The sequence below is a fragment of the Paramisgurnus dabryanus genome, chromosome 3 (genome assembly GCF_030506205.2).
Source record: "Paramisgurnus dabryanus chromosome 3, PD_genome_1.1, whole genome shotgun sequence".
Taxonomy (NCBI): Eukaryota; Metazoa; Chordata; class Actinopteri; order Cypriniformes; family Cobitidae; genus Paramisgurnus; species Paramisgurnus dabryanus.
This window is the reverse complement of record NC_133339.1, coordinates 10,483,545-10,511,270: the sequence shown is the minus strand read 5'-3', so window position 1 is coordinate 10,511,270 and position 27,726 is coordinate 10,483,545. Positions and strand designations below refer to the sequence as shown.

At 37.5% G+C, this 27,726-nt stretch overlaps 1 protein-coding gene across 1 annotated transcript in view; it reads right to left on the bottom strand.

The window, feature by feature from the left end:
- LOC135734297 (protein shisa-6) overlaps positions 1-27,726 on the bottom strand; it is a 127,541-nt gene that overhangs the window by 72,462 nt on the left and 27,353 nt on the right. Inside the window, exons 4-5 of the mRNA XM_065253232.2 lie at positions 10,138-10,230; positions 5,814-5,873 (exon numbers count right to left, since the gene is read on the bottom strand). Of these exons, the coding sequence (XP_065109304.2) occupies positions 5,814-5,873; positions 10,138-10,230 (153 nt within the window). The remainder of the gene's footprint in view (positions 1-5,813; positions 5,874-10,137; positions 10,231-27,726) is intronic.

Genomic DNA, 27,726 nt, shown 5'->3' with positions numbered 1-27,726 from the left:
ATGATCAGGGGAACTCGCAGGATGACACGGGAAAGCAAAAAAGAGGTCAAAAGTCTGTCATCAAACAAAATGTCTAAGTCTGACGTCTTGTACACTGTAAAACCTAAAAGTTAACTCAACTCAAACCATTTAAGTAAACCGGTTGCATTAGCTTTAATACACATACATTTGAGTACTGTGAACTTAAACAAATTGAATCATACGCAGTTATGCACTTATATTTAAGTTCAGACTACTTAAATATAAGTGCATAACTGCACATGACTTCAGTTCACAATAATTAAATTTATGTGTTTTAAAACTTAAATGGTCTAATGCAACCGGTTTACTTAAATGGTTTGAGTTAAGTTAACTGTTAGGTCTTACAGTGTAGGCATATATAACCCCTTCACTGCAAAAATGACTTTCTTAGTACTTTTGTCTTGTTTTCAGTAGAAATATCAAAAAAATTTTTCTTGATGAGCAAAATGCCCCAAGAAAATACATCTAGAATTTAGACAAAAATATATAAAATTTAAGTGAATTTGTGCTTAAAAGAAGCTAAATTATCTGCCAATGGGGTGAGAAAATGTTGCTTAAATTAAGTGTTTAAGAAAACTTATTTTTAGATTGTTTTTCTCACCCCTTTGGCAGATCTGTTTACTTGTTTTAAGTTAAAATTTACTTGAATTGTATATTTTTGTCTATAAACTAGACTTATTTTCTTATGTCATTTTGCTCATAAAAAAGCAGCTTTTTTTTAAGAATTTTCAGATATTTCTACTAAAAAGAAGACAAAAATGTTAAGTAAGAAAGTCATTTTTTGCTGTGTTTAATTGTTACACTGCACAAAAAATTTTTTCAAGAAAAAAAATCTTAGTATTTTTGTCTTGTTTTCAGTAAAAATATCAAAAAATTCTTAAATTAAGATGCTGTTTTTTGATGAGCAAAACGACCAAAGAAAATAAGTCTAGTTTTTAGACTAAAAATATAAAATTTAAGTGATTTTGTGCATAAAACAAGCAAAAAAAAATAATAAGCAAATTTGTCTTGAATTTTTCATGAATTTAGTGTTTAAGAAAAACTTTTTTGCTTACCCCATTGGCAGATTTTTTTTGCTTATTTTTTGCCGTGTATATTGAGAGTACGTTATGCATTGCAATTTTTTCTAAATATTATAATTATAATCAAGTGTTTTGCATATATGGAGAAAAGCATAAAGAAGTAATGTAGTCTCACTTACAAAAATTAATCATGGTTTTACTACAGTTAAAATTAAAAAACTAAAACACAAAATTTTCAAAAACCATAGTTAAACTATCGTGTGGTAAAACCATTGTTTTCTAATAGTAATGGTTCTGTAATGGTTTTATTAAGTTTCGATAACAGAGACCAGCTAGTCGGTGATAGCTATCCAGTAAAAGAAACCTTAATCTTCAACCTTAAGAAGTGATCTAGTAACAGATGTTACAGCCCATAGCCTTGAGCCTCCGACTCTCATGCCAGATCCAAGCGGTTCGTATCTCGCTCAGGGCAGGTGCATATACATATTTTATTTCATCAGTTACAAAAATGTGCTTAATTGCCTGAATAATCAATGTAAGCCTGTGGTTCATAATTTATTTATTTTTTATTAAACAAAATCACACCCTGGTTTTTCCAATTTCTAGGATACAATTTCCCACTATTTCTAATATGCATGTCCCAATGTGCAAATATATTTGGAAAGAATCTAAAGTCTATGAAATGAACTTTGAAAAATATGCAAGTAAAATAAAGTAAAAAAAGTGTTTTTGCATCTGGTTGTTTGATAGTATCATGTTCCAGACAGACAATTATGAAAACAACATCAGTGCTTCTGTCTGGGCAAACATGAATCAGGACATGCAGCTCAGCTGTGTTTGGGTCACCATCATTTTGTCATAATTTTTGAACATTTTGTCTGATGTTTCTGCTCGCATTAGACTCACAACATCCCTTTGAGAAGCTAAAATGTGTGTATGTTTCTGGGCAACATTTAAAATCCTTAATCAATAATTCTGATCAATCGCTCGGACGGCCACCTGGGACATCCTCACTGTTTAATCCACTAAAAGACCACACAAAATCTCTCGGACTGTGAGTACATCACACTTTGATAAACAGACGGCCGGCTCGTCTGACGGAGAATTCTTGATCTTACTCGGCCGTGTCATTTAGATGGATGGCTCGGATTGGCCGGGGGTCATTACCGTCTGACATCTCCCCAGCAACGCTGTCAAATAAATCTGTTGAAGACCACTGTCTGCCCCGCCCAAACCTTAAATCATCATGCCGATGTAAAGACTGACAGGTACTGTAGAGGTATCTCTCTAGTATAGAGACTCTCACATTTTTATGTAACACATACATTATTATACTGCATGTCTGTGAAAAGTCAGGTTTTAAATGTGTTTACAGTGTGTGAACAATAAAAAATTCACCCTCTCCTTTTTTGATTCCCATTTTACCAAAGCAGTCTTATTTGACATGATGTTTTGATTCTTTTGTTAATATGATAAAGCCACGCCCCCAGCTAGTGACTGACCCAAATTTTAAGCTTTTCTAAAAGTGTTTGTTAGCATATTGTAGTGCTAATTTGGCTAAATATACGATTGTCCCAGACTGTATTCACGGAAATCAGATCTATTTTTAACTGATAACGTTAAATGTCTGTTGGTAAGGGAGTGGAGAGCTGTAGCTCATTTGCATTTAAAGGTACATGCATGAAAACAGCACTTTTTTGCATTTTGGGCATGCTATAACAAATCATCTGTTAGGTATTTTGAGCTGTAACGTCACAGACACATTCTAGGCACACTTGCGACTTATATTACATTTTGTAAAAATGGGCATAATGTCCCCTTGAAAAGATTTCGATGAACTCAAATGAAACATCTCTCCGTAGATTATTTTACCTACAATCGACATTCATTGTACAGCTCCATACTCTTAATGTGTCTTAACGATTGTCTCATATCTCCCAATATTTTTTTTTTTTTTTTTGGCTAAACATCAACTCGGTTGATACGTAAATGAAAAACAACCGAAAAGTCCATGAAATATCCTGAGCTATGAAATCTTTATCTCCGAGAAGCTACGCCGTTCATTTCATTTCAATTTAATTGAATAGTGCTTTCATAAAACATTGTTCACACTATCGCCTCCTGAGCAGACAAATGCGTCAGTGGTGATAAAACATCTTAAGATGCGTAAACAGATGAGGAAGAAACCTTGTGACGAATCCTAACTCAGCATTTAAACACATTTATCTATATTCAAAACATATATTCTTACTATATGCCAACCACTGTCTTATTTATGTTTAATTTAATTTGTCCCAAGGATTTTTATAGATACATCTGAGACAGAAATAATACTTCAGTGAAACATAACTGATAACTCTATTGCTCTGAAGATTAATCTTTCATAGCTCAGAAGATTTAATACAGGGTTTCTCTAGGGGGAGAGAGAGAGAGAGAGAGAGAGAGAGAGAGATTAAAAAACTTAAAGGGATAGTTCACTGAAAAATGAAATCGAGTCGTTCCAAAGTTGTATACATTTCTTTGTTCTGCTGAACACAAATGAAGATATTTTGAAGAATATTTGTAAATAAGCAGATCTGGGGCACCATTGACTTCCATAGTAGCAGTGGCGGCTGGTGACTTCTCTTTCGAGGAACAATGTGCATCATGTGTAATGTCAAAATATGTGTTCGTTGCATCATCTGAAAAATTTGCATCATGCGTCATGATAAAATATGTGTTCTTTGCATTATTGTTAACAATGTGCATCATGCGTCATGTCAAAATATGTGTCCGTTGCATCATGTGAACAATGTGGATCATGTGTTATGTCAAAATATGTGTCCGTTGCATCATGTGAACAATGTGCATCATGCGTCATGTCAAAATATGTGTCCGTTGCATCATGTGAACAATGTGGATCATGCGTCATGTCAAAATATGTGTTCGTTGCATCATGTGAACAACGTGCATCATGTGTCATGATAAAATATGTGTTTGTTACACTATTATTAACAATGTGCATCAGGCGTCATGTCAAAATATGTGTTCGTTGCATCATGTGAACAAAGTGCATCATGTGTCATGTCAAATTAAATGTTGTGACGAACTTCGCATCAGGCGCACTCGAAAATGAAGTCACTGGCCACCACTGCATAGTAGGAAAGTATAAAGTATGAGTAAAGGATGATAGAACTAAAATTTTTCTGCAAACTGTCATTTTAAGTCTCATGCCTTTGGTAAAAAAGATGTCTTAGTAAAGTCTCTAACTTTATTTAAATATGCCTAAATATGTTGAGATACAATACAAAGTCAAACATTTCCCCAAAAGAAAATGATTCATTTTACACTGCAGCTGTATCAACAATAAATGAAGTGCGTCTGATATGTTTTCTTGTAGATTCACATTTTTTATCAGGCTTTAATGGATTCAAATATTTCTGTATTTCTGTTATTCGGTATTTCTGACAGTCCTGAGGCCGGGATCAAGACGATTTAAAGCAAAAGTATTTGATGAACGTATAAAAGGTGACGTTTAGAGGCTTTTGCATCTGAGCTCGCCAAAAGTTATTTACTACTAAAGCGTTTATTTTTAGACATTTGATGTGTTAAGCCTGTTCAACATATCGAATCCCGCATGGATCATTGGTGTGAAAGACATCACACAGTTAGACAATGTGACACAACCTTTACACCAAGCCTGTCAATCATTCTGTCAGACCTGTCTGCTGTTTAAATTGACAGACAGCCGTTAATGTCTGATGTCTAAGTGGATCTGACCGATACTTGGCACTGATCTTCGAAATGCCATGTTTTAACAGGTATGAGTCTTGAAAAAATCACCACAGCTGCTGATATCAACATTCTGCTTACGGGACAAAACCAAATCTATTGTTATTCATCACACAGCTGTTACAGATGGGCATACTGCATTCAGGTAAATAAAACATGGCGCAATGGCAAACTGTGATGGGCCATTGGGACGCTTCGGGCCTGTGTGCAGTACAATACAGTCAGAATGATAAAACTTCACAAATCTTAAAGGCACAATATGTCATTTTCACCACTATATTTTTACTAAACAACAACAGCGGCTGCAGCTTGATGATGCTGTGAAAGATAGTAGTCTTCACCTTCACTGTCAATAGGAATGGATCTGACAATATATATAGCACTTTGCTGGTGATATTTAGCAAAAATCTTATATATTGTGCCTTTAATGGTTAAAAAAATGAATAGCACACTTTCCTCCAACAACGTGCATGCCTGGAAGCGTAAGTCATCCAAGACGAACTTGAATTTGGGTTGAGGATTTGTTCATATACATAAAAGCAATGTCTGCAGTGATGCTTGCCTTAGCAAACATCTCTAATAATGTTTCTGTAAGATATAGTGTTTAATTAATACTGTAATTAGTGTTGGGTCAATAGAATAATCCCAAGGTCTCAGACAAAGACAGATTTAAGATCGTTTCAGTTTAGCATAGTTCAGGAATTACACGGTACAATGGTTAATAGGATCACCATGGTAACAAAGAGGAGAATTCTGCACAGTCATTAATAACCCAGAGATGCTGTACTGGCAAAAAACAGCAAGACATGAATGAGCAACAAACTCATTTCAGCTGTTATATAACTTATAAGGTTCACAAGGTTCAAACCTTCATATATACAGTGTGAAGCCACAGGGAACATGGACGTTAAACCAATCCACTTAAGCTAAAGATACAGATAAATGAAAAACGCATTGCATTTAAATGCATAGAAAACTTGAAACGTGCAAGGTACGTACTGTATGATAGCGGCACGTCCAGGTCGCCCTGCCACGCCAGATCATCTACAGAGTGTTGAGCTGCAAAGACACAAACACACACATTCATTTAGTACTTCACAAAATACACATGCCTGTCTTTCATCGGTGAAACACAACAGGAGATAAACCGAGGAACGTCATCGTCCTCCGAATATGACGGAAAGGCATCATTAAAGTTCCTTCATCTCAAGCAACCCCATCTAAAAGTTGTGTGTCACTGACATTTAGGCTCAGAAAAGAAACTAAATTTCATAACGTCAGCCAGGTTTATTTGCATATGCATGAAGCTATCGTTGGCTTCAGATAAACACAGCGCACGGCTTGTATGGCTATGCTTATGGTGTTGTTTTTGTCCTTTGTAAAGCTCCTGACAGCTCCTGCTCTCCCATGTTGCATATATAAATGCGATGCAAACACGCTTCAAAATATCAACCTCATGGAAAAAGCGAGTTTAGAAGGGCACGATCTCTGGTGAACTGTTACTGTCATCTCTTCATGCTCGCATGCAAAATGTGTGCGAGCGGCTTTAAAACAGTGAGTCGGACAGAACGGGCGTCCGAAACCTCTGGAGAGAATCTAGAAAGAGAATTTAATCAGGTGGATTTAAACCGTTTGGAGCTTAAGGCCAATTTGCATGACCCGCGGGGAGCAAAGTTGAATAAGCAGAAAAATCATTTGAGCAACTTATTAAAGTCTTTCACCTGAAGAAAGTGAAGCACATGTTTAACTTTATCCTCTTTACATTTACATATGAGATCGGTAAACAAAATTTCAAAGAAAAAAGACTAAGCAAAAGTTTTAAAATCTACTATATTGCCAATTATCTGTCTAACATAATGCTGTCTTTATAATATCAAAATTACTATTAATCTAAAAGAGTTTTAATTTTTTATAAAAAAATTATAAATTAATATTTGGACCATTCCACCGAAAGTGTCCTGCATGTCAATCTAACACCAAATTTAAACAATATAATTTAAAACATTAATAAAAATGTAGAGCTATTTGCCAGTAACTTACTGTAGATTTAAATTTATGTTATTTACTGGCAACATTTTGTTCAAAGTTAAATGAACATTAAATATTAACAAGTCTTTATTACAGGATAAAACTAAAATAACAGCATCATGCAAAGCAATTTGGGAAAGAAAATCTGAAGGATAAAAACAGTAAAAGGTTGATGAGGATTTCTGGTTCCCAGAATGCTTTGCATAAGGCTGTTTTTTAGTTCTGTTAGTGACTTGTTAATGTTTAATGTTCATTAACTTTGAACAAACTGTTGGCAGTAAATAACATATATTTAAATCTACAGTAAGTTACTGGCAAATAGCTGCCAGTTATAATGTAGTTTTTTACATTTTTAACATATAAAGCATAAAATTCTTCAGAACTTTATTTTTTTTGCATTTTTGTCCATATCCTGTCTTTACTTTAAATGTTTATAGCATTGAAAAAGTAATAATATTTAGGATAAAATGCATATTTTAGTCTTGTCCCCAGAATTTCACAAATCTAGGAATATTTCACATTTTCAAGAGGAAGTGACATCATCTGGATCTTCTAAAGGCCATGTGAGGAACAAAAGTTACTTTTCTAATTTTATTTTCTGTATATTTTATGACATTGATTCTATGACTGTGAATGTAAAATCTTAATGTTCAGTCCTGTTATCTATATTATTTATTTTCATTGTTATCGGTTTATTTTAAAATAAAAAAATGGTAAGCCATTAGAATTTGCTCAGTGTCTTCATGCTGTTAGCACATACTTAATGCAGCTATTTTCATGTATTTGCTATATGCTAAAAACTCAGTCCTGTTACCAAAATGTCTCCATCCTCTACTAAGAAACCATTAAAAAAAATAAACTAGTTACTTGATAATGACCAATACTTATTTTGAAAAGTAAAATATGTGTGTTGTGTTAAAGGAAAACACCACCATATTCCAATATTTTACTACAGTATGTTTTTACCTGAACTTAGATGAATTAATACATACCTATATTTTTTTCTATGTGTACACTTAAAGGTGCAGTGTGTAATTTCTAGAAGGATCTCTTGACGGAAATGCAAAATGATATACAAAACTATATTATCAGGGGTGTATAAAGACCTTTCATAATGAACCGGTATGTGTTTATTGCCTTAGAACGAGACCTTTTTATCTACATACACTGAGGGTCCCCTTACATAGAAGTCACCATTTTGTGCCGCCATTTTTCTACAAGAGCCCTTAACGGACAATTTTTTTTACTAAGTTGTCTCCGACGATGACATGTTTGTCTGGTGGCGGCTACCGTAGCTTCTCTATGTGTTTCAAAAGCGAGGGGTGAGCAGTGGACTAAGCCATTGGTTGCAATTCGTGCCCTCACCACTAGATGCCGCTAAAATGTACACACTGCACCTTTAATCTTTGTACAGCGCTAGTGATGGGGACGAGACCGCCTATGCCGAGTCCGAATCAAGACTGAGCCTTTGAAGGTTCGAGACCGAGTCAAGACCGAGACCATTGGTTTTCAAATAGAGTCGAGTCCGAGTCAAGACAGAGTCTTTGAGAAAGCAAGTCCGAGTCGAGACCAAGACCATAAAAACATATCAGTTTTCATATTCATGATTTAATATCATCCCAGCATATAATCAACAGTTAGGCCTACAGACTAAGCTAGATTGGGAAGTGTTTAGAGGAGCAGTCTTAACATCTTAATATGGACTATGCTTTAAATATCATGAAAAAATCCCAACCACATGCATCATCTTCTGCCTATTTTTCTAGAGATAAACGGCTCTGATGGCAGTATCTTTGCATTGCACCATGGGATGTCATTTTCAAATAATGCTCGTCAACATTGCATTTTAATATCATTGCTATGTGTTGTGTGTTTTTTTTATATGAACATAAAAATGCGCTGGTCTCAAGGACTCAGTCTAAAATTACGAGTCCTTCTCCTCTCACTGTGGTCCGAGAGCGAGTCAAGACCGAGTCTTTGAAGGAACAAGTCCAAGACGAGTCAGAGAAAGCAGAAATCGGTCTCGAGAGACCGGACTCAAGTACTACATCACTATACAGCGCGTTGTGAATGTGTTAGCATTTAGCCTAGCACCTTTCATTCCTTAGGATCCAAACAGGGATGAATTTAGAAGCCACCAAACACTTCCATGTTTTCCCTATTTAAAGACTGTTACATGAGTAGTTACACGAGTAAGTATGGTGGCACAAAATCAAACTTTTGTTTGGATCCTAAGGAATGAATGGGGCTAGGCTAAATGCTAACACATTTACGAAGCGCTGTACAAAGATTAAAAGTGCACACACTGAAAAAAGAGAGTTATGTATTCATTTGTCTAAGTTGAAGTAAGAACATAGTAAAATATTGAAAAACGGTGATGTTATCCTTTAAATAAAGATTTAAAAATCAACTTGACGAGTTACAACATGAAAATGGCACTAATTCGGTGGAATAGCCTGTAGTTTAGCATGAAGGTCCCTCCCATGCAGTAAGGTTCATCATATTTGGGGGTCCTTCAAAACTTCTGTCGAAAATAATTTTTGCCAAACACATCTCATGTAATGTAATGAGTGTCACGGGCGTGGGCGCTAATGTCACTGATATTTCTCATTTATCTGAAGGTTTTTAAACATTTTACTCCTTAAAAATGTGAAAAAAATTGACAATCTGGTGGATATTGATGTTGTAATGTTAACAATCAGCCAGTGCTGTACCCATTATGTTGCAGTACGTGGGCAGGAGTGATTCAACTATAAGGGACAGATATGAGTTTCTTTTAGACAAAATGAGCTTTACAAAGCATCATTACTGCACTGTCAACATCTCAATGTCATCAACAGGACGCTTGTGACAAATAAAGAACATCTAAAAGACATTTGGGTACATTTCATCTTTTCCTTTCCAACTAAATGACCAGCCTGATCTCACGAGAACTCATAAATATTTGATGACTTGACTAATTCGTATGAATCAGCACAAAGTTAATCATGCAAAACGTACGATTATCATAAAAAACAATAACGAAACCCCACCCATAACCCCAATGTCACAGGCGTCAAGGCAAACCGTAATTTTTTTATGAATGTGGTCATACGAATTAGCCACCTCATAAAATACGTACGAATTGCCTTGAGATAGTGTTGAAATGACTCTAAAGCAAAAGCAGTTCATATTCCTATCGTAAATTTAACATGCTCACAGTGACACAACTCTCCTTAAATGCCTTCGGCATGATGCAGTGAGAAGATAAAAAAGTCCCTTTGGGATTCATAAGGGTTAAGAAACGGGCGATTACCTTTCAGATGGCCCCTGCCGAGCGTCACAAAGCCGGAGGAGATGAAGTTGTGCATGTCTTGACCGCTGCGGAAGTTTTCTTTCCCATAATGCCCTGCGAAGAAACGCACAGAATGACCATCACAAGAAAAACAAGTGTCGAGTCTTTATTTTATAGTTATGTGTCAATCTTGAATGCTGATGTGGTTTTAAACCTTGTAGCTTTTCAACCCAAATCCATCACACCGGACATTGCGGGTATTTGATGGCCTAAGGAACACAATTCTTTACGGATAAATACCCTTTATGTCCCGCATTACTCACAGCGCAGCCTTACATCTGACAGTTATTGAGAAGTCACCTCAGCCAGCGGCTGGTAAACGGTGTTTTAAGACAGACGACAGGACGGGATTCTGCATTAAGTATTAATGGGGGGTAGAGGTTCTGCTCGACCACACTGGAGGTTTTAGAGGTCAAACTATCATCTTGGCACACACGCGCACGCTTTTAACACAAATTTGAGCCCTGCTGGGTTAGAGGACACTGAGGTTGATCAGAGATGCAGGTGGATCCTTTAAGCATCTAATAGGATGGTAATGGCGCCCCTGACCCGAGCCAGATGACCAAAGACCGGAATCACATCTTTTCTGTTATGTGCATCACTGAATAGCGGTCAGACACAGATGGATTGACAGACAGAAAGTCTAAACAAATAATCCCATGCTCTCTGGAAGAAATAATTCAGTTTGTCTTTATTCTTTTCAATTATGCAACCGTATTTCTTAATAAATCAAGCTGATCGGAATTTAAGTCAATAAGGCAAACGTTTATCCATGAAATGAAACAGATTTCATGTCTTTAAGTGATTCATGGTGTCTAAAGTAACCAATGGACAATGAAATCTCAGTGTCTCCATCTGAAATCAAAGACGAGCCAGTTGAGCCACAGATCAAATTGCATTAAGAAACCCATAATGAGAACAGCACATGAGATTATTTGCTGTCTTCATTGCTCTCTCTCTCTCTCTCTCTCTCTGATGAAAGTTAATATTTAATGATTGTATTTTATTAAAAACAAGAGCTCAGTCAAGCGTTTCTTCGCATCACACCGACTGACGCTCGATTTGAGAGCTTTGCTACATCTTAGCTCCTCATGTGCTATCAAATCTTCATGACCTTGTTAAAATAGCCTTTTGCAAGATTTAAAAGACCATTCGAGTCCACTTAAAATCCAACTCAATGTTTAAGGGCTGTTTTGGTGCACACTTTTATAAACCAAAACAATATTTTTCCATTAAAGTTTGTTACCCTTTCTCTGATCTTTACAATGATTTCGGCTATGGTCCTTTAAGATTTAGGCTGTCATATACAGTACAGTAGTCTCAGCCTTAGACGTCACACCCACAGATTGTTGGATCTGATGTTTTTCGTGCACTTTTCTGAAAACCCTGTGGGAATGTCGAAATTAGAGATCGACCGATACTCATTTTTTCAAACCGATGCCGATAACAAATATTTGGAGGCTTATGTGCCCGATAACCGATATGCTGAACCGATTTTTATTTACTGTTATACTTCTGTTTTTGACATAATAATTACTACACTACTGAACTGAACAAACCCTTATAATAATAATCATCATCACAATCACTCCCTCTTTGCATACAAAGTCATAAATAGAGGGGTCTGAAAGAGTAAAGAATAATATTAATTTAATGAATAATGTAGAAACTATATTCCCAATACATGGACTATTCCAAACACCCCTATCATTTCGTCAGAAATGGACTGATCCAAAGTTCGCGCTGCGGTTTTCAGGTAACAGAGCGGGAGAGAGAGAAAAGTATAGCGGAGTTGGCTGCTTGTTATACATAGTTTATAGAGTAAAACAGGTGGATTAAGTGCCTTTTTTGGGATATCGTTGTTTTGACCAGCAACCTGAGCCTTCAGCAATCCAACCAGTAGTTAGCAAAGAGATTTTACAAATAATATCACTGACTGGAATAGTACATTCAGGAAAGAAACAAACAAAACGGCTTATATATCATCAAATTTCTTAACTGGTAACATTATTTGATTTCAGAATCATTAATATTTAGTTGTTTTAGCTTATGAAATGGCTGTAGACAGCGCTGTTTATCTATGCATTTACTCGCGCATTAACTGTATTAAACTGTGACCGCTTGCGGAGGTAATAAATAATTAATTAATATCCACAGACATTTATTTAGATATTTTAGCAAAATAATGTTTATCTGGTAAATGTTAATAGGGTAAATCTTGTTAAAAGTGGTAGATGTGCTTTAGCCTCCGGTAAGTGATCAGCAATATGAACGTGATTTTACGATGCTAATGATAAGCATAAATAACAGAAAAACGAATTTAATTTAGCGTTTTTAATTCCACAAAGCATTAATTCATGGCTGTTTTATTCATGCAAAGCTACGTCGTTATTGGGACCGGATTTGATGGATCAGCCAGCGTGACTCTGTGAGTTCGTCTCTATTCTTGGACAAGCTGCATACATTGCTTTTAATATATCAACTTATTTAACATAACATACATTAATGCACAAATAAGCTGTGCTATAAATGCCTCATATGCAAAGTAAGTATACTCAAAGTCCTTTTAATGAAGTCGCGTCACTCCGCCGTCATATTTGCTGTGCACGCTGCTGCTGCTGTGAGCTCCTCTCCTCAGATGCGTCCAGCGCGCAATTTTCTTGTTTATCGGTCAATCCGATATTACAAAACAGATATCCGATCATTGGAAAATGCTCAAATATCGGGGAAAATATCGGAAAACAGATATATCGGTCGATCTCTAGTCGAAATCATCTTTGATTGGTTGAAATAAACCGGATTTCCAGGTTTAGATTTAGGTCCCTGGAAAACAAAGCTCGTTTCATTGGGGAAGAAAATCAGTCGTGTTCACGTGGATAATAATGAGCAGTTATCATGATCAGCTAAACATTGGATTCTCAAAAATATGCAAAGTTTGCGGCATAGACTCTCTAAAAGACATCCAAGAGTTTTGCTTGAGACAGTTAGTGGAGTCAAAAAGTTTGGATCTCCTGAATTGCTTGTAAAAAAGTTAAAAAGTGAAGAGATATGCTTCAAACAAACATTTAACGGGAGCGTCTCATTGGTGTGGCTGTTGATGAAGTGCACAACGTGGTTCTATGGTGAGTAATGTTGTTTATTTAGATGCTATTCGGTTGGCTGGTTATTTCAATAACTGACTTGTTGCCAGCCAGCTCGTTATTGTGGGGAGTCCGAAACGTGATGCTAAGCGAAACCAACTGTGATTGGTTGTTTGAAATGTTGGTCAAACAGCTCGTGTGTGGGCTTTGTCCAGAAAAAGCAGCGAAAACACCAGACCTTCAGTATTTAAGGTCTGGCTACGCGAGACTACATTTACAGCATCACCATCCAGGAAAAACACTTTACATTTATTCAGACATCACAGAGCATCTATAGAAGTCATCATCCATTAGCACATCATGATTTAGATCCAGACTTGTGGTGCAAATTTTATTGAAAATGAAAGTTTATCAGTGAGCTCACAGTAAGCACTAAGCAGAGCAGTTTCAAGCCATTTTGATGCCCAAATATAACATAAAAAATGTAAAAAAAATATGATGTGATCATGTAACACTACATTTTTAAATGCACTTAAATCAACAAGACAGTTAAAAATAGTTTCAAGACTCAAGTGAATCAGCATTAAATATGTATATTCACTCTTTGGCGCCCCCTGCAGCTGGTGGCATCTTAGGCGACCAACCTGGTTTGCCTAGACCTACAGCTCTGACAGTAAGGCCACATTTACACATAGCCGGGTATTTAGAGAAACAAAATGCCTCCGTTTTTAATAATAACAACGTGGACACAACATCGTTTTCAAAAAACGTAATTTACATCAACTCGCATAAATACGCTGTCGAGTGCCAATAATAACTATGCCAAACCTGCAGTGTAGGGAGAGGAATAAAGCCATGCAAGCCAATCAAAATCCTCAAGTCGACACCAATGAATAACACGAGCGACTTCCTGTTCACATGACGTTAAGCACTTTCTGGCGCATAATGTGACGTTTCAGAACCTAAAACCCTGTTTCTCCGAGTTATCAGAAATCTTCACTTTGGCTGGAGGTTTTCGAAATTATCACTTCGGTGATAAAACAGTTTTTTTCATGTAAATGAGAGGCCAAACCACAGGGAAATACAATATCTGCGTCTTTCCTTAGTGTAAACGGGGCATAATTTCATACCCCTTCACTTTCACCTTCCCCTTCGTTTTTCGTGTTTAGGGGTAGGGCTCCCCGATTTTCTTTTGGTGTAGATAGGAGGAAGTGCTAGATAGCCCTTCAAATGAAGATTTTGTTAGGACCTCACTTCAAACAAATGGGTATGTGAAAGTTTACCGTCTACAGCGGCAACATAGCTGCCAAAGCGAGTCGAGAGACTCATAAATGTAAGTATTTTGCATTATTATTGATTTTAATGACAAAAGTACGCTCGTTATTGACTGCACAGCAGTCCCACATCATATTTTATTGATACCCGGTGACTTGACAGCAAAAATACAAGTGCAGTGGCGGGGAATTTGGTTGTCTTTTACCACACGTTTGATAACGCATTGTTTTGTAGTTGTTATGTGCCTGAATACGTGAACCAAAAATGTATCATACTAAAGATGATTTTGAAGAAAAATGCAAAAAAATTGTGGTAGCCCACGCAACGGAGCACTACAGCAATCTACGGCAGCTTGGAAGTTTGTGATTAACATTGGTGCGTTTTCTTTAACGTATGAGCTAACGACGATGAATGATGATGTATAAAGGGGTAGTAGTGGTGTCCTATTTCTTAGGGAAATATTTTTTGTCACTTTGTTTCAAGGGACAAGGGGGAGGGGTGAAGGGTTATAAAATAGCTTTTTTTGCAAGTAGGATGTGTACAATGAAAAGATGCATATGTGATGTGGTGATATAATTTAGTGTGTATGTAGCTTAGTTGGTAGTGCATTGCTTTAGCAGCGCAAAAGGTCATGGGTTTGATTCCAGACAACACACATACGGAATAATAATGAATACCTAAGTGTAATTTACTGTATGTAGAAATGTTAATGTATAGTTTTTATCATAATTAAGCACATCGATGTCTCCGAAATAAATGCTGATTGACAATACCGTCGATGAAAGAGTGGGAGTGGAGGTTCAGAGGACAGAAGAGGTTACGGAGATCAACCACTTGAAAGAAAATCTCTGTATTGGGAATCAATGAAACAGTCAAAAAATATTGAATTTTTTGACCAATTAACCAAATGAACATTCGCTTCTTCTGTTTGAAACTCTTTGTTGAACTTAAAAGCATTAAATCCATCAATCAAAAATGGGACGTTTTATAGATTGAAGGAGCACTCTGTCACCAGATCTCGCGAGACAAGAATCAAACACACAGCACATGTGTAAAAGCATCCTATGAAACACGCACACACACGCGCATATGCACGCACACGCACACACACACACACACACACACACACACACACACATACTGGTTTTTGTGATTTACAAGGACACTTCAGCCCAAACCAGTTTTTTGCTGAATTAGGGGGACACCCCTTTCCACTTGCTCTACAGTGATGTGGAGGATATCAAAAATTTTATTTTGAGCCATACAACACAGATTTCACTTCAAAGTTTGTTTACACACAACACAATGTATAATATAGCAACCAGACAAAATACGCATTTATGAGGACATTTGATAATTAGATGGAAGCCCCACCCATGACAAACGTTATTATGAGGACAGTGATTATGAACACACACACACATGACTTTAAAGTGTATTACAGGGTCCAACGTGAATTAATGGGACATAGCTTAACACAAACACAAAAGTGATGGCAGTGTGCATTAAAGGGACACAACTGATTTACAAGGACAAATGGTTAAACACAAACACAAAAGTGATGGGAGTGTGCATTAAAGGGACACAACTGATTTATAAGGACAAATGATTAAACACAAACACAAAAGTGATGGCAGTGTGTATTAAAGGGACACAACTGAGTTATAAGGACAATAGATTAAACACAAACACAAAAGTGATGGCAGTGTGTATTAAAGGGACACAACTGAGTTATAAGGACAATCGATTAAACACAAACACAAAAGTGATGGCAGTGTGTATTAAAGGGACACAACTGATTTATAAGGACAATCGATTAAACACAAACACAAAAGTGATGGCAGTGTGTATTAAAGGGACACAACTGATTTATAAGGACAATAGATTAAACACAAACACAAAAGTGATGGCAGTGTGTATTAAAGGGACACAACTGATTTATAAGGACAAATGATTAAACACAAACACAAAAGTGATGGCAGTGTGTATTAAAGGGACACAACTGAGTTATAAGGACAATAGATTAAACACAAACACAAAAGTGATGGCAGTGTGTATTAAAGGGACACAATTGAGTTATAAGGACAATCGATTAAACACAAACACAAAAGTGATGGCAGTGTGTATTAAAGGGACACAACTGATTTATAAGGACAATCGATTAAACACAAACACAAAAGTGATGGCAGTGTGTATTAAAGGGACACAACTGATTTATAAGGACAATCGATTAAACACAAACACAAAAGTGATAGCAGTGTGTATTAAAGGGACACAACTGATTTATAAGGACAATCGATTAAACACAAACACAAAAGTGATAGCAGTGTGTATTAAAGGGACACAACTGATCTATAAGGACATTAGACTCAGCACACAGTAACATTAACATTATAACCTTTCATAAACATACAGTAAAAAACAGCAGTAAACACTGTTAAAACCACAATAAAAGGTTCATGACATATGGGCTTTTAATTTTTTATGTTCACCAAGTTTTTATGTTACTACAGTTTTTGCATAGAAAACGTGCAAAATTAAGTAATTTATGACCTTTTGCACCCTGTTTCTAGTGATAGAAATGGCAAAATATGTGTTCAAGTGTGACAATGTCACACAAGAAACATGTTGTACCGCTCATCTTATACAGTATATTGTGATTTTATGTATATTTGAGTTTTAATAGGTTTTACATGTTTTCATTTATTCTATTTTATTCCGTTAGCTATTTTGTTTTATGTCTTTTGGGCTTATTTAAACAAGAATTCTGACCCTCAAAGACCTGTTAGTCTGGCTTTAAAATGTCCACCTCCACTCCATTTATTATCCTAAATTATATGCACCTGTTAGCTGCATAAAGACACCTGTCCACCCCATACAATCAGTAAGAATCCAACTACTAACATGGCCAAGACCAAAGAGCTTTCCAAAGACAGAGACAAAATTGTACTGGAAAGGGCAACGGGGAAATTGCCAAGCTGCTTGGTAAAAAAAGGTCCACTGTTGGAGCAAGCATTAGAAAATGGAAGAAGCTAAACATGACTGTTAATCTTTCTCGGACTGGGGCTCCATGCAAGATCTCACCTTGTGGGGTCTCAATGATCCTAAGGTGAGAAATCAGCCCAGAACTACATGGGAGGAGCTGGTCAATGACCTGAAAAGAGCTGAGACCACCATTTCCAAGGTTACTGTTGGTAATACACTAACACATCATGGTTTGAAATCATGCATGGCACGGAAGGTTCCCCTGCTTAAACCAGCATATGTCCAGGCCCGTCTTAAGTTTGCCAATGACCATTTGGATGATCCAGAGGAGACATGGGAGAAAGTCATGTGGTCAGATGAGACCAAAATAGAACTTTTTGGTCATAATTCCACTAAACGTGTTTGAAGGAAGAAGAATGATGAGTACCATCCCAAGAACACCATCCCTACTGTGAAGCATGGGGGTGGTATTATCATGCTTTTGGACAATTTCAGACCCCTCCATGATTTACTCCATAAATACTTATTTTCCTCATATACAATATATATACAATGGAGTGATGAGGGTGATGACTGTCAGGTGAAGAAGATATATACCGTGGCCAGCGTCATCACAGCTGCCACAACGACTTCAGGATCCAGTTCTGAGGGTGCTGGGCTAAGTTTGGGGTAGACAGTGAGTGCTGGGCTGAGTTCAGGGAAGCCAGGAGAATGAGCGCTTAAGAGATAAATTGCATAGATGGGGAGAAATCATCATGAATATATGATCATCCAGCCCCACCTTAAAACACGCATTAGGGATGGCATCACCCCAGCTTTCCAGATGAGCCAACTCCATGATCTCAGCTACATATTCCTCCAGAGGCAATCCATTTTGCTGAAGGTGAAGAAGCAAGTAGTCCTCTGGAGAATCAATTTTATAAGGTCTGTTCTGTTACGGTTTAGTGGTGGATGATGACGAAGAAGATGAGGATAAATATAAACAAGAACTTCAATATACATTCCCTATGAAATAAACAATAAATCTACATCACAATAACGCAACTTAAACGAGAAAGGACAATGACTAAAAAACAACAGGGTATATATACACAATGGAGTGATGAGTGTGATGACTGGTCAGGTGAAGAGGATTGAAGATGATGATCAAGTGAGGGAGAGTGGAGGATGATGGGAAATTGAGTTCTTAGAGAGATAACTGGGAAAACAAAGGAAAACAGGCAGGCTGACAAAACGGGACTGTAACACACTTAAATCTGATTACAAATTATATTAAGTGAGTATTTAGTAAACGCAAGTGTCTTTTTTATCATAAACCCTTATGTGATGCGATGCACATAGGTTCACATGACGCACAGAACACGTATTTTGACATGACAAGCCACATATATGATGGAAAAGCCGCCACTGGAAAGGGTATTTCTGTTTTCACCTTAAGACTTCAGTGTAACCACCCACTTCAGGTGTTTCACAGGATCAGTCTGATTGACAGACTACATCTTTTAAAGAGTTAGTTCACTACAAAATGTAAATGTTGTCATTAATTACTCTCCCTCATACCATTCCACACCCATAACACCTTCATTCATCTTCAGAACACAAATGAAGATATGTAACACAACTATTAGGTTCAAAGCTCATAAAGAACTTATTGTACGAGCTGTATTACAGGCTGCTGGGATCAGAATGATGACATTAAAGTCTACAGGTTCCCTCAATGCAGACAGACCTTCACCACAAGACCTGTTTTAGGTAAAAACGCGGTGCTGAGTGAAGTGGTGGAGAAACTGAGGACTAAACCACAAGCTGAATATGCTGGATCCGAAACATGTGACATTTGTACTGGGAAAAAAGTATCCTGTCTGGTGTGTCTGGAATCATACTGTTAGAAAAATTCATCGAGTTTCACTCCAGTAAGCGACACAAAATAAGCGATGACACTGAACGTCCTTAGATGAGCTTCCCTTTAACACGATAAAATCTAAAGTAAATTCTACATTGTATCAGAAGTTGCTTGAAGAACAAGTGAGACCACCTGTCAAAAATGTTTTACCTAAAGTGGAACTGGACCTTGGAACATGACAATGACCCAAAACATAACAAATCCACCAAGGACTGGCTGCAAACTGGCAAAGTGAAAATCCCAGATCCTAAAACCTATTGAGGTCCTGTGGGGGGATTTAAAATGGACTGTATTGCAAGAAACTTCTTAAAGGGTGATGAAGGTCATTAATGATGTTATGATGCGCTAAAAGTTGTATATGTGTTGCAAATCACTTAAAACAATAATAGCTGTCACAAATGATATTACAAAGTGGAAACTAGTTATTTTTGCATTTATTGAGGCCATATTGTTTATCCTGTTTGAAAAGTTAAGTTAAAGCCATGTCACAACGTGAAGTTTGGGTGCATGCTGCTGGTTTGTGGTGGCCTACAAACATACACAGAAAATATGCTTGTAAGGAACATTTCTTTACCAGACAGTTTTGTGAATTGGTATTGAGTGCAATCCAGTTCCACATATCTTCATCTTTTAAAGACACCATACAGGTTAGTTTGTATTAATACACTGTTTAGTATTATAAGTGTTTTCAATACGTCAGCATTTATATGCAAGATAAACTTTGAATAGTTATTTTTTATAGTTATTACTTCTATATACGCTTCATTAGGTTCATATTCACGTTCTCCTGTATGCACATGATGGTCTAACGGCTCAAACTTATAAGGAAGTTAACCTGCACTGTCATCTATCTGATCATACTGTGATTCAGGGAATTCTGGTGCCACTTTAGCTGCTACTCTTGGCATCACTATCCAACTTGCCAATCTGTGTGTGTGTGTGTTGTACTTATTTACTTAATGTAACTCCCCTTGATGCAATTGCCACCTTTTCTCCATGCTCTACTCTCCCATCTTACCCCCAGATAACAGCCGCTTTTTAAAAAGTTTTTCAAATCCTGTCCCAATTTTTCAACTCTGTGAAAAAAGGTAAAAAAATGAGCCCAATTCACTTGCATTAGATGAAGAAAAATCCTGGACTGTTTACCTCCAAAACCTTAATTTGTCTTCAGGTTGAAAAAGAATGCCAGATACATCTTTGACAACCTAAGAGTGAAGAAATAATCAGCTTATATTCATTTTTGGGTGAAATATCATTTAATTATACACATAAAATACACTTACAAATGTGACCAGTCACGGAAAGTAGGGACACAAGTCGGATCTGGGGCATTTTGAGTTATTCATAGATTCTGAAAGTGCAATTTCTAATCTTTCTAACGATGTGTAACACATGGAAATCTGAGAAGATCTGGAGAAGTTGTGATCATTTGAATGTAACACATTCAAGAAAGAGAATGCTGAGAAATTTGAAAAGGACAAAAAGTTAACACTTTCCCTTTTCCCTGGCTGGAGAGACAATAGGGCTTATTTACATCTAATTTAGCTTAGCCATACCCCCTGTAAAGCCTTTTTGAGATACAGATGTTCTAGCATCATATGTAGTATTTTATTACAGAAGTCCGAATGAACAACATGCAAAAATAAACAGGACTTTTACCTTTGTGGGGATCACAAGTCGAATCCAGTCTGTTTCAGATGTGTGAATCATCCAATGATTTTTGTCCACAAATGCGTATAATCCGTGAAATATAGATATATAGTCTATTGTTTACATCAGATTTCTGGTAATACAATATAATATACAATCTGAGGACTATTTACATCGTAACATGTAAGGGTATATCAGATTACACTCGGGTATTTAAGTTCCGTCAAACACATGAACCCGCCTTCAAATTTTGTATTTAAAATAGGGACGTAGTATAATAGATAATCCAAAAACAGCACCGCCGAAAACTTGAAGTCCTTAAGGGATGTTACCAATCGCTCGATCGTTGCTCCATCAGCCAGTGACTTCATGGAAAATATTGATAGACAAAACATGTAGCCAATTATATAAAGAATTCAACGATCTCTGTGTAACTTATGAGTTTGACTTCATGCTGCGCTGCAAGACTGCGACGCTAGAATCTCCGGAAAAACAAGCCTATTTCAACCGCAAAATGTACGCTTTTAAATATACATAAACTGCTATCTCAAACTCAAGTGTTTGTTATTTCATTGTGTACATTTTATTTTGAACTCACCGGTGTCATAAACAATATAAATAACTTAAATGTTACCAAATAAAAATTACAATGTAAAATTCTACTCTTTGATCTATCACATTATATTGCATTTTAACACAACTCAATGCTATTTTACATATTATCTGTTCTGTTGTCAGACATAAAACGAGTAGCCTATAAAATAGTGACTAAACACGACCCATTATACCTCGTGTTTAATCCAACCAGCTGTTCCTTTAACTGCTGCTAAAATCCTGATTTAGATATGCAACATTGTCTGACAAAATCACCATACATTTACATTGTAGCTTTACTGCTGTTGCTCTTAATTATAATTAATAATCATAATTGTTGTTGTGTTTTGAGCCATTTTTTGATTTTAAATGCGAGTGATATAGCGCAGACAATTCGGTGCAAATTCAGAAATATAAGAGAATACACTGTTGTTGTTGTTACACAGACTTCAGAACACGTGCACGGGCACTAGTGCGACAGCACTAGACTTCACAATTTAATCATAGCGTGTGTGTGTGGCACAAGTAGAAGCACACTATGTCATGATTCTCAGGGAACACAGAATACAGGAGCAGACTGATGAAACACAACACTATTTAAATAGAAAAACATGTAAAAGAAAAAAGACCCGCAAGAAGTAAAAACAACACGGAACCAGTAAACAACAATAAACAGACTAGGTAAAACAAACAATAAACTTGACAATGACTTAACTAGACTTAGATTAGACTTAAACAATAGGACTTACTTGGCACAGAGTACAAAACTAACCGGCACAAGCAAACAAAAGGGCATTAAATAAGGAGCAAATCAAGAGGGCAATCATGAAACAATAATAAGATAATTAACGAGGAGACGGGGGTCAGGGTAAGGAGATGAGACAAGGAAGCACACAGGAGGTGTTTCTCAATGTCAAGGAAGGATCCTCGGAAGCCAGAATTTCGAGGATGTTACGTCATCGACATCCGTCGAAGGACTGTTCCAATGTCGAGGATCCTCTAAATTTCAACTAAGGACTAAGTCCTTCGATCGAGAAATATCCCATATACAGGAAAGGATGCATATGTGTAGCCGTCGCGCTCTTCGTGCTCTCAAATCACCCACAATCCTATGCTCACAGTGCTGAAAGCACACCTTTTCACTGACGTAATGACCCAATGATGTGCACTTGCTAGCCTGTTCCATTTACGTGTTCTTAGTGTTTCCCATACATTGATTGAACAGTGAAACGTATTTTAACTCCCCGTTCCTCCGTGTACTTTCTTTTTTGCGCAAACGTCAACAGTCACGGCTGTTACTGACAGAGAAGACACCTGATCGAGTTCATCATGACTTAACGAAAGGTTAGCAGTAGTGTTTCACACACATACCCGTTTTCTTGGTCTGAGTCTGTGTGCAAGCTCTCTCCCTCCCCTATGATACAGTATGCTTGTGCACGTGTTCTATAGTCGTAACATAGCAACAGTGTATTCTCTAATTTTTCTAAATTTAATATATGACGTCACATATATGCTAATAGGCGTGTCACGTCATCACCGCCACAGTCTCTCAAAATTCTGTGGGAAACACTGAATGCTAAAGAGGAGCATCGCATGGCCTCTGAAGGAAGTGACTTGTAAGGACCAGTCCTGCCAAGGAAGTATCCTTGACATTGAGAAACAGCTACAGTATAAACAAAGGCCTTGTGCTATCTCAAAAAAGATTTGGGCCTGTTATATTCCTGAAGAGAAAACAGGATACGCACATCCAAAAAAGTCTTGACCAGGTGCAAGATCAAAAGATGAATAAAAAAAACAGAAAAAGATCTGCACACTGTAAAAAGTCCCTTTTATTTCAAAAGTTAAGAAAGCAAAGTTTCAGTCGAAGACCTTCGTCTGGGAAACACTGGTTTGCCAGACGAGGGTCTTCGACCGAAACTTAGCTTTTTTAACTTTTGAAATAAAAGGGACTTTTTACAGTATGCAGATCTTTTTCTGTTTTTTTCCTGTTATAATCCTGCCACAAAGGACAAAGACTATTACAGGAAGGTAGGGCCATGACACACTATACAGGTGCTGCATCCGAAACCGCCATCTTCCATATCATATTTTGGGCAAAAAACAGTAGGCGAGGTGAGTAGTATGTCCGAATACATAGTATTAAAAAAACAGTATGCGAAATGTACCAGGATGACCTACTACTTCCGGTTAGATTTTGCAGTGTGCATATGACTGACACTTTTCTATCCCATGATGCCCCGGGAGTGGAGTTATCCACTGAAGAAGAGGCGTCGTCATATTAGGAAATGTCAGAAACGACAATGAGGCTGTATTCGCACTGGTATGACATGACGTAATGACGACATATGTGACGTATCAACATGGCGGATGTAGTATGTCTGAATGGTATTTATATTACCAGGATTCATACTGTAAGTAGGTACTCTCATTCAGTACGTGCTGTACAGTATGCGGTTTCAGACGCAGCCAGGGTATAGACCCTTTTACAGTTGGTAAACATTGTGACGTATTTGTGTGGGCGGGGCTTAGCTGGAGGCAAAAAGAGCCGCAGAGGCAATGTTGACAAGCTTAAGATAGCACGTTTTAGGAGGGATTTATTAAACATGGATGCAAACACTGTCAGGACCGCGGGACCGTGACACGTATTTTTGTAAATTAACTCTTGCGATTTTAAGGTTTTAGATATTTCCTAGACAACATATGAATTACTTTCAGGTGGTTTGGGTAATTTTGTCTAGGCTTACTGTCTTATGTAACCTATCGCTGGGCTAACTATTGATTATTTTAAGAGACTATTTAAACGATGGCATACACATCTATCGCTGTATGTTTGTTTAACATTTAAGCTAAACAATAGCGCGGTTGGCGACTTTTCACCTATAAAACAGAAACTTGCTGATTTGTACTAGATAAATCCAACACAACAGTAAATATGCATAGATTATTTTACCTGATATGAAGTGTGCACTGCAAACACGAGCATTATTTATGATAGTCTCCGTCTAGTCTGTACGCCGTATTGCATTCAACCACAATTGTCTTCTTGATTTCTGTGAAGTAATGTCTGCTGGGATCCGGTAAAACTTTATTTTTGAACCAAAAGTGCTGTTCCTTTTAATCTGGCAGCCAAAAACACAACAAGATGACATTTTAAAGTCAAAAACTCAAACTTTTAGCGCGCCGGCTATGAGTTCCTACTTATTTTTTGCCTCCAGCTAGAGCGGTGACGTTACAGTGACGTGGGCGATTAAGGGGTCTATATAATAAACATATGGATGTAATTCACTCTGTACGTATCAAATAGCATTTAAACAATAAAACATTACAAAGTTGTTGCATACAAAGAATTACAAACACAAAACCATGGTTCATTCTGAGTGTACTGCTACCCATCCCCCAGAGTGTACAGTAAGACACCATTAGTAATTACGAGGACGTACAAACACAAAACCATGGTCCATTCTGAGTGTAGTTAGAGAAACACTGAACTGCTGAACATCCCCCGGAGTGTACAGTAATACACCATCAGTAATTACAAGGACGTACAAACACAAAACCATGGTCTATTCTGAGTGTACTGCTACCCATCCCCCAGAGTGTACAGTAAGACACCATCAGTAATTACGAGGACGTACAAACACAAAACCATGGTACATTCTGAATGTAGTTAGAGAAACTCTGAACTGCTGCCAATCCCCCACGATGAAAAGTAAGACACAATCAGTGAGGACGTATGAGCACAAAAACCTGGTCCATTCTGAATGTAGTTAGAGAAACACTGAACTGCTGAACATCCCCCAGAGTGTACAGTAAGACACCATCAGTAATTACATTGACATACAAACACAAAACCATGATCTATTCTAAGTGTACTGCTACCCATCCCCCAGAGTGTACAGTAAGACACCATCAGTAATTACGAGGACGTACAAACACAAAACCATGGTCCATTCTGAGTGTAGTTAGAGAAACACTGAACTGCTGAACATCCCCCAGAGTGTACAGTAAGACACCATGAGTAATTACAAGGACGTACAAACACAAAACCATGGTCTATTCTGAGTGTAGTTAGAGAAACACTGAACTGCTGCCCATACCCCAGAGTGCACAGTAAGACACCATCAGTAATTACATGGACATACAAACACAAAACCATGATCTATTCTAAGTGTACTGCTACCTATCCCCCAGAGTGTACAGTAAGACACCATCAGTAATTACGAGGACGTACAAACACAAAACCATGGTACATTCTGAATGTAGTTAGAGAAACTCTGAACTGCTGCCAATCCCCCACGGTGAAAAGTAAAACACAATCAGTAATTATGAGGACGTATGAGCTCAAAACCCTGGTCCATTCTGAATGTAGTTAGAGAAACACTGAACTGCTGAACATCCCCCGGAGTGTACAGTAATACACCATCAGTAATTACAAGGACGTACAAACACAAAACCATGGTCTATTCTGAGTGTACTGCTACCCATCCCCCAGAGTGTACAGTAAGACACCATCAGTAATTACGAGGACGTACAAACACAAAACCATGGTACATTCTGAATGTAGTTAGAGAAACTCTGAACTGCTGCCAATCCCCCACGGTGAAAAGTAAGACACAATCAGTAATTTTGAGGACGTATGAGCACAAAACCCTGGTCCATTCTGAATGTAGTTAGAGAAACACTGAACTGCTGAACATCCCCCGGAGTGTACAGTAATACACCATCAGTAATTACAAGGACGTACAAACACAAAACCATGGTCTATTCTGAGTGTAGTTAGAGAAACACTGAACTGCTGCCTATCCCCCAGATTGTACAGTAATACACCATCAGTAATTACGAGGACATACAAACACAAAATCATGATCTATTCTAAGTGTACTGCTACCTATCCCCCAGAGTGTACAGTAAGACACCATCAGTAATTACGAGGACGTACAAACACAAAACCATGGTCCATTCTGAGTGTAGTTAGAGAAACACTGAACTGCTGAACATCCCCCAGAGTGTACAGTAAGACACCATGAGTAATTACAAGGACGTACAAACACAAAACCATGGTCTATTCTGAGTGTAGTTAGAGAAACACTGAACTGCTGAACATCCCCCAGAGTGTACAGTAAGACACCATCAGTAATTACATGGACATACAAACACAAAACCATGATCTATTCTAAGTGTACTGCTACCTATCCCCCAGAGTGTACAGTAAGACACCATCAGCAATTACGAGGACGTTCAAACACAAAACCATGGTACATTCTGAATGTAGTTAGAGAAACTCTGAACTGCTGCCAATCCCCCACGGTGAAAAGTAAAACACAATCAGTAATTATGAGGACGTATGAGCACAAAACCCTGGTCCATTCTCAATGTAGTTAGAGAAACACTGAACTGCTGAACATCCCCCGGAGTGTACAGTAAGACACCATTAGTAATTACGAGGACGTACAAACACAAAACCCTGGTCCATTCTGAGTGTAGTTAGAGAAACACTGAACTGCTGAACATCCCCCAGAGTGTACAGTAAGACACCATGAGTAATTACGAGGACGTACAAACACAAAACCATGGTCTATTCTGAGTGTAGTTAGAGAAACACTGAACTGCTACCTATCCCCCAGAGTGTACAGTAAGACACCATCAGTAATTACGAGGACGTACAAACACAAAACCATGGTACATTCTAAATGTAGTTAGAGAAACTCTGAACTTCTGCCAATCCCCCACGGTGAAAAGTAAAACACAATCAGTAATTATGAGGACGTATGAGCACAAAACCCTGGTCCATTCTGAATGTAGTTAGAGAAACACTGAACTGCTGAACATCCCCCGGAGTGTACAGTAATACACCATCAGTAATTACAAGGACTTACAAACACAAAACCATGGTCTATTCTGAGTGTACTGCTACCCATCCCTCAGAGTGTACAGTAAGACACCATTAGTAATTACGAGGACGTACAAACACAAAACCATGGTACATTCTGAATGTAGTTAGAGAAACTCTGAACTGCTGCCAATCCCCCACGGTGAAAAGTAAGACACAATCAGTAATTATGA